The sequence below is a fragment of the Bison bison genome, unplaced genomic scaffold (genome assembly GCF_000754665.1).
Source record: "Bison bison bison isolate TAMUID 2011002044 unplaced genomic scaffold, Bison_UMD1.0 scf7180017847111, whole genome shotgun sequence".
NCBI classification, from domain to species: Eukaryota; Metazoa; Chordata; class Mammalia; order Artiodactyla; family Bovidae; genus Bison; species Bison bison.
The window spans coordinates 148,901-157,787 of NW_011477684.1; the positions used below are offsets into that span (position 1 = coordinate 148,901).

General features: G+C 44.0%; 1 protein-coding gene across 1 annotated transcript in view; it reads left to right on the forward strand.

The window, feature by feature from the left end:
* Positions 1 to 8,887, forward strand: part of TRIM68 (tripartite motif containing 68) — a 14,297-nt gene extending 5,410 nt beyond the window's left edge. The window contains exons 3-7 of the mRNA XM_010841997.1: positions 525 to 620; positions 4,961 to 5,221; positions 5,670 to 5,692; positions 6,273 to 6,373; positions 6,575 to 8,887. Coding sequence (XP_010840299.1) covers positions 525 to 620; positions 4,961 to 5,221; positions 5,670 to 5,692; positions 6,273 to 6,373; positions 6,575 to 7,125 — 1,032 coding nt within the window. The 3' untranslated portion in view covers positions 7,126 to 8,887. The remainder of the gene's footprint in view (positions 1 to 524; positions 621 to 4,960; positions 5,222 to 5,669; positions 5,693 to 6,272; positions 6,374 to 6,574) is intronic.

Sequence of the window (8,887 nt, forward strand, 5' to 3'; positions counted from 1 at the left end):
TCTTGCCTGGAGAATCCCAGGGACAGGGGAGCCTGGTGGGAGGCCGTCTATGGGGTCACACAGAGTCGGACATGACTGAAGTGACTTAGCAGCAGTAGCAGCAGGGTGAAGCCCAAGGTCCTGCATTGCTAACAAGATCCCAGGTGATACTGATGCTGCTGACACACTTGGGCCACACTTTGACTAACAATGTTTAGGAGGCTGTAGGGTAACAAGACAGGAGAGTATGAGGAGAGTCATGCATAGGAAAAGTCCAAGGTAGTTTTCTGGCAAAGTTGGAAACAGATCTTTTCTTCTACTTTACAGAAACTTAGAGACTAAGTGGGAGATTAAATGATTCTCAGATGGAAAGACCTTGGCTGTCATCTGGGCAGGAATCTTCTGTGGCTTCCCTTTTCTCCCAGCGTCCGTTCTGGCCCATCCTCTGAGGAATGCTTGTTTTCCCATCACCTGCCAATGCTTGGAAGCCTGGCAATCCATGCAGGCTGCCCAAGGTGGCCTCATGAGGTTTTTATCTCTTTCAGTGGAAACTCCATGAGGCTCTGGAACATCTGAAGAAAGAGCAGGAAGAGGCCTGGAAGCTGGAAGTTGGTGAGAGGAAACGAACTGCCAACTGGAAGGCAAGTTGCCCCCTGAGGAAAAGAGTCTGTATGGTCCCTGTGTTGTCCTGAAGCTGGCTTCCTCATGGCCCCCTCCTTATCCCTGTGAGGCAGAATATGGGGTTTGAGGTCAGAAAGCCTGGGGTCCTCATACAGCTTTCTGTACCAGGTGTGCAGCTTTAAGCAAACCTTGGAGCCACTTGCTTTGAAGTTCCTTGAATGTGATATAGGGAGAACCTCTGGGTTTATATCTGCATATGTGAGAATGGAAAAGTGCATACCTCACATGTACTTTAGCTCACAGAGGTGTGACTTGTTTAATGCTTAGTAGAGCATAGTTTCTGTTTCTGTTTCCTCAGCTAAAGCATATTTACTAAAAGTTAAGTAATTAAAATATTGGAAAATCAGCTTGGAAATAAACTCGAGGCCTGTAACTGTCAAACTATCTCAATCAACGGGAGGTAGCATTGAATCAATCTAAAACAGCATGAAGAATTGATATGACACCAGTAAGAAACAAAAGCAACTAACAGTGTAATTTTATACTGTCTTAGAGGCTTAAGGGTAATGCTTCTGAAAACAGAATATATTATTCTGAAAATGGAAACCGATCTAGAACATAGAGTGCCAAGATAGTATCCTGAGCCCTACTGGGGTTAATAAGAGTTAGTAATAGGGACTTAAGGAGCATGTCCTGGAGCTGTGGGAATAGGAAAGTAGGAAAAATATCCTTTATCTTTGCCTTTATAGTGCCTGGCACACAGTTGGTACCAAAACATTTCAGAGAGTGTGTATATGTACATGCCAGTGTCCTCAATCCTGGGTGGCCCTTATACAACCAGTATCTGTGCTGATTTCTTTTTTTTTTTTTTTTTCAATTAGAGGATAGTTACTTTGCAATATTGTATTGGTTTCTGCCATACATCAGCATGAATCACCCATAGGGATACATATGTCCCCTCCCTCTTGAACCTCTCTCCTACTTGCCAACGTATCCCTCCCCTCTGCTCACAGAGCACCAGATTGAGCTCCCTGCTTCATATAGCAAATTCCCACTGGCTATTTGTTTTACAAATGGTATGTATATGTTTCAGTGCTGCTCTTTCAATTCATCCCACCCTTTTCTTCTGTGACCGTGTCCACCAGTCTCTTCTCTGTCTCTGCATCTCTGTTGCTGCCCTGCAAATAGGTTCATCAATACCATCTTTCTAGATTCACATCTATGCATTAATACATGATACTTGTTTTTCTCTTTCTGACTGACTTCACTCTGTATAATAGGCTCTAGGTTCACCCACCTCACTAGAACTGACTCAAATGTGTTCCTTTTTATGGCTGAGTAATATACCATTGTGTATATGTACCACAACTTCTTTGTTCATCTGTCAATGAACGTCTAGGTTGCTTCCACATCCTAGCTATTGTAAATAGTGCTACAATGAACATTGGGGTACATGTGTCTTCAGTTATGGTTTCCTTAAGAGTATATGCTGAGTAGTGGGATTGTTGGGTCATTTGGTGGTTTTATTCGTAGTTTTTTAAGGAATCTCCATACTTTTCTCTATAGTGGCTATATCATTCCAACTAACAGTGCAAGAGAGTTTCCCTTTTCTCCAGACCCTCTCCAGCATTTATTGTTTGTAGATTTTTTGATGATGACCATTCTGACAGATGTGAGGTGATACCTCATTGTTGTTTTGATTGTATTTCTCTAATAATCAGCAATGTTGAGCATCTTTTCATGTGTTTATTAGCCATCTGTGTGTCTTCTTTGGTGAAATGTCTGTTTAGGTCTTCTGCCCACTTTTTGATTGGGTTGTTTTTCTGGTATACAGCTGCATGAGCTGCTTGTATATTTTGGAGATTAATCCTTTGTCAGTTGTTTCATTTGCTGTTATTTTCTCCCATACCAAGGGCTGTCTTTTCGCCTTGTTTATAGTTTCCTTTGCTGTGCAAAAGCTTTTAAGTTTAATTAGATTCTACTTGTTTATTTTTGTTTTTATTTCCATTATTCTAGAAAGCGGGTCTTTGAGGATCTTGCTGTGATTTATGTCAGAGTGTGTTCTACCTATGTTTTCCTATAAGAGTTTTATAGTTTATGTCTTACATTTAGGTCTTTAATCCATTTTGAGTTTATCTTTGTGTATGGTGTTAGAAAGTATTCTAATTTCATTCTGTTACACATAGCTGCCTAATTTTCCCAGCACCACTTACTTGAAGAGACTATCTTTTCTCCATTGTATATTTTTGCCTCCTTTGTCAAACATAAGGTGCCCATGGGTGTGTGGGTCTGTATTTCTGTTTTTGTGCCAGTACTGTACTGTCTTGATGACTATAACTTTATAGTATAATCTGAAGTCAGGAAGGTTGATTCCTCTAACTCCATTCTTCTTTCTCAACATTGCTTTGGCTATTTGGGGTCTTTTATGTTTCCATACAAATTATGAAAATGTTTGTTCTAGTTCTGTGAAAAATATCGTTGGTAGTTTGATAGAGATTGTGTTGAATATGTAGATTGTTTTGGGTAGTATAATCATTTTCACAAGATCCTGCCAGTCCGAGAGCATGATATATCTCTCCATCTGTCTGTGTCATCTTTGATTTCTTTTCATCAGTGTCTTACAGTTTTCTGCATACAGGTCTTTTGTCTCTTTAGGTAGATTTATTCCTAGGTATTTTATTCTTTTTGTTGCAATGGTGAATGGGAATGTGTCCTTAATTTATCTTTCTGAGTTTTCATTGTTAGTGTATAAGAATGCAAGAGATTTCTATCTATTAATTTTATATCTTGCAACTTTACTATATTCATTGATTAGCACTAGTAATTTTCTTGTGGCATCTTTAGGGTTTTCTAGATATAGTATTATGTCATCTGCAAACAGTTTTACTTCTTCTTTTCCAATCTGGATTCCTTTAATTTCTTTTACTTCTCTGATTATTGTGGCTAGAACTTCCAAAACTATGTTGAATAATAGTGACAAGAGTGGCCACCCTTGTCTTGTTCCTGATGTTAGGTGAAATGCTTTCAGATTTTCACCATTAAGAATAATGTTTGCTATTGATGCTTTTGAACTGTGGTGTTGGAGAAGACTCTTGAGAGTCCCTTGGACTGCAAGGAGATCCAAACAGTCCATTCTAAAGGAGATCAGCCCTGGGATTTCTTTGGAAGGAATGATGCTAAAGCTGAAACTCCAGTACTTTGGCCACCTCATGCGAAGAATTGACTCATTGGAAAAGACTCTGATGCTGGGAGGGATTGGGGGCAGGAGGAGAAGGGGACGACAGAGGATGAGATGGCTGGATGGCATCACTGACTCGATGGACGTGAGTCTGAGTGAACTCCGGGAGTTGGTGATGGACAGGGAGGCCTGGCGTGCTGCGAATCATGGGGTCGCAAAGAGTCGGACACGACTGAGCGACTGATCTGATCTGATCTGATCTATCATCTATGACCTTTATTATGTTCAGGTATGTTCCTACTATGCCTACTTTCTGGAGAGTTTTTATTATAAATGGGTATTGAATTTTATCAAAAGCGTTCTCTGCATCTATTGAGATCATATGGTTTTTATCTTTCAGTTTGTTAATATGGTGTATCATATTGATTGATTTGCATCCCTGGGATAAAGCCCACTTGATCATAAATATGATCTTTCTAATGTGTTGTTGGATTCTGTTTGCTAGAATTTTGTTGAGGATTTTTGCATCTATGTTCATCAGTGACATTGGCCCATAATTTTCTTTTTTTGTTGGCATCTTTGTCTGGTTTTAGTATCAGGATGATGGTGGCCTCACAGAATGAGTTTGGGAGTTTTTATTCCTCTTCAATTTTCTGGAAGAATTTGAGCAGAATAGGTGTTAGCTGTTCTATAAACTTTTGGTAGTATTCACCTGTAAAGCCATCTGGCCCTGGGCTTTTGTTTGTTGGAAGATTTTTTATTACACTTTTGATTTCTGTGCTTGTGGTTCATCTGTTCATATTTTCTATTTCTTCCTGGTTCAGTTTTGGAAGGTTATACTTTTCTAAGAATTTGTCCATTTCTTCCAGGTTATCCTTTTTATTGGCATACAGTTGCTTGTAGTAATCTCTTATGATTTTTGTATTTTGGTGTTGTCTGTTGTAACTTCCCCTTTTTCATTTCTAATTTTATTGGTTTCAGTCTTCTCCTTTTTTTTCTTGATGTCTGGCTAATGGCTTGTCAGATTTTGTTTATCTTCTCAAAGAACCAGCTTTTAGTTTTATTGATCTTTGCTACTGTCTCCTTCATTTCTTTTTCATTTATTTCTGCTCTGACCTTTATGACCTTTCCTTCTACTAACTTTTGGGTTTTTTGTGCTGATTTCGAATCCTGGCTGTGCAGATACAGGTGGAAACCCGAAAGCAGAGCATCATATGGGAGTTTGAGAAATATCGGCGATTACTAAAGAAAAAACAGCCACCAGGTCGGCTGCTGGAGGTGGAGGCTGCTGCAGCTCTGGCCAGCCTGCAGCAGGAGGAAAGGGAGACCATGCAGAAACTGGAGTTGAATCATGAGGCACTCATCCAGCAGAGCCGGGTTCTATGGAGGATGATTGCAGAGCTGGAAGAGAGGTCTCAGAGGCCTGTCCGCTGGATGCTGCAGGTGAGGAGCAGGTTTTCCTGGGAAGTCTGAGCCAGACCTGAAGGTAGCCTGGCATTCTGAGAGAGGGGATTGCCTAGTCTTCAGTATAGGGTCTGTCAGCACTTGGCCAGCCAGCACGGATCTTGTTACCCACCATCAATACCAGTTGTTCCCATACCCTGATCTGGTGAATGGCCTCGCAGCCTCCTAAATGGGCATCGTTTAGGCAGCTCTTGCATCATACCTATTCCTCCCCTCTGGTCAGAGAGTTGAGATGGAGCCCGAGGTCGGCCAATCTGGCAAGAGGGCTAGGGCTGCCCTGCCCACTCCTGTAGGCTCCTCCCCTCTACTCCTGCATGCCTCCTCTCCAGCTCTCTACCTCCCTCTCCATAGAGAGACCTCTGTGTCTGTCTGGTCCCTTTGAGGAATAGGGCATACTCATGTGCTGCCTTTCTTTTTCTCCTTCCAGGGTATTCAGGAAGTCTTGAACAGGTATGTTTCCATCTTTGGGATAGTGGGGCCTGGACAGAGCTAGAAATGGGGAAGGAACGTAGACCAAGTACCTACAGAAAAGTGGGTGCTGGTGTGTAACCTTCTCCCTATTCTGTTGTATTGGATAAAGAAGTTTTGAACATCTTTCTTTTTTTAATTTGTATTATTACTTGGTCAAATTCATTTCAACCACTACCAATAAGAATTTCGGTGACAGCTATAAAATGTGTGGTGGCCTAAGCAGGTGGCCCAAGGAGAGGGAGTGCCTACAGGTGTCTGCATGAGCGTTCATCCTCTGAGTCTGCATACCAGCCCTTCTCCTCTGCTGTGCACCTCTGCCTCTCCCAATGTCAGAGTCATACCTAACCCTTCCCATGGCCCAGGAATGTGATTATCTCTCTGTGCCATAGACTGTTCGGCCCAGTCAAACAATCATCACCTCCCTGTTCTGCCTGGTGTTGTGAGGAGAGGCAGCTCACTGACTCCATCCCTAGCCAAGCCCCCTCCCCTGTACTAAGGGAAGGCCCCACCCTTTGGCAGAGACAGGATTGCTAACCCCAAGGCCTTTCCCATCTACCAGGAGCAACTCCTGGAGTCTGCAGAGACCAGAACCAGTCTCCCTGGAACTGAAGACAGACTGCCGTGTGCTGGGGCTCAGAGAGATCCTGAAGACATATGCAGGTAATGAGAGCAGGGCAGGCTTGTGGGGAGTGGATCCCCTCCCCGAGGAATGAAATCTCCCAGTGCCCTCTGGATGCCCCATCTGTCCTCACCCTCACACTCACCCGTCATGGAGGAAATCTGTGGCTGTATCTGTCACAGAGATGTCACCCAAGCCCCCTCACTCTGTGTCAGGGTACCAATCAAGACCTTTTTCCTCAGCGGATGTGCGGCTGGATCCAGACACTGCCTACTCTCGCCTCATCGTGTCTGAGGACAGGAAATGTGTGCGCTATGGAGACACCAAGCAGAAGCTACCCGACAACCCTGAAAGATTTTACCGCTACAACATTGTCCTGGGCAGTCAGTGCATCTCCTCGGGCCGGCACTACTGGGAGGTGGAGGTGGGAGACAGGTCCGAATGGGGCCTGGGCGTGTGCAAGGAGAACGTAGACCGGAAGGAGGTGGTCTTCTTATCCCCCCACTATGGATTCTGGGTGATCAGGCTGAGGAAGGGCAATGAGTACCGGGCAGGCACTGATGAGTACCCCCTCCTATCCTTGCCCGTCCCTCCCCGCCGGGTGGGAGTCTTCCTGGATTATGAGGCTCATGACATCTCCTTCTACAACGTGACTGACAATGGCTCCCACATTTTCACTTTCCCCCACTACCCCTTCCCTGGGCGCCTCCTGCCCTATTTCAGCCCTTGCTACAGCATCGGAGCCAACAACACCGCTCCCCTGGCCATCTGCTCCCTGGACGGGGAAGACTAAGCCACCGTTTTAGCCAGAGGCCTTGGAATTTCACCTGGCCCACAGAGGTCTGAAGGGAAGACCCTGCCCCTGGTGAGGTGATCCTGCCCAGAGAACTGAGCTGAGCCTGGAACCCAGGGATTCCACTGCCTGACCCAGTGGTCTCTCACTCCTGGGCCAACATCTCCCACTAAATCACTTGTTAAAAAGCCGAGGCTTGGCCAGAGGAGCATTGCAGCCCTGTGGGAAGTGTAACAAGCCTTTTGGTGAGGATCACAGTGGTCCTAAGGATCAAGACAGTCCTTTCTGCAGGTCACATCCCTCGTCCACATCTGTGTCAGGACCATAATTCAATGAGGATAATGAAGTAGATCTCACCTTCAGGAAACCCACTGGGTCAGGTTTACCAATAACCAGAAGAATCCTGTCCATCTCCAGAGCTGGTTACTGTGCCAACACCAGCGGGAGGATGCTTCACCTGAGGTTTGCCACCTCTGAGCACCCATGTTTGACCCCAGCACTCTGACCTCCCAACTGGAGAAATGTGTCACTGACTGCCCAGATCCCCCACAGTGGCTGTCCCCTCTCTGAGCACAAGCTGGGCGAGTCGCTATCTCAGACTCTAAGTAAACCTGTGTCCCAGTCAGGTTTACTATCTGATATCAGTCTAATATCAGGATCAGAAACCTATGAACCTTTGTTTCTATTTTCACTTCATGGATGAAGAAACTGAAATGGCCTTAATACAGCCAGTTATTTCTCACAGAGGTGTGGAGAGAAGAGTACATAGATAATATAAGTATTTCTCACACTCAAATGAAACAAAGTTGATGAGCTCACTTCTCAGGTCACATGGCTGCATATCATTCATTACATTCAGGTCTGAACACCCCAGTCTTTGAAAGATTTTAAGTATCCTCAGTGGGAAAATGGGCGTAGTAACTGCATCCTCTCCTACCTCACAGAGTCGTTGTGAATATCTCAGATCCATCCTGAACGTTTGTTCCTTTCTCAGGGACAAGGAAGGCAAGCCATGGCTTTTGCCTGTGGTGACCTTCCCATCTTGCCTTTTCCCAGCATCTTTGCAGCACTGCCTTAGTTTCCTAGCACCTTTTCTGACAGTCCTGCCCTTCAATAGAAAGATGCCCTGCCTGGGAAATTCAGGCCACTGTAATATATTCAACATCGGTATGTGTTTGTCTTTGGGTTAGAACAGGGACTGTGACATCAGGGTAGAGACTAGAAATAATACAAAGAAAAATGTAAAACAAATGCATTGAAAGGAAGGCTCACCCATAATCTCCTTGGGCAAAAATTTGGATCTTTGTATGTCACCAAGGGAATGTTCATAGTTCTAGTAACTACATAATATTCTGCCTTTATCTTCTCTAAATCTGTGACAAATGAAAGCAGGAGGAAAGCACGGGGATAAAGAATAGGACTAGGCACAAAAAGCTATATATAATAATGAAGGTGAATTAAGACCATATCTGGGCTATTGTTGTGTGTGGTGAAATTAATTCATTATAGGTCTTCAGGGTATGAAGTGGGAACAGTTGTGCTGGAATCAAACTGAGGCAAGCGTATGAAAACTGTGGGCTTTGCCTATTTCAGGGGCTACAAGATACACATATTGTCACATTGATGCTGTGTAACACAACCTCTGATGTAGTTAAGCTTGAAGGTGGTGACTGTTGACTTAGGATTGGGCAGCAAAGTAGACACGGGTTAGATACATGCAGAAGCAACATAATTCCTGTAATAAAGAATAGTATAAATTGTC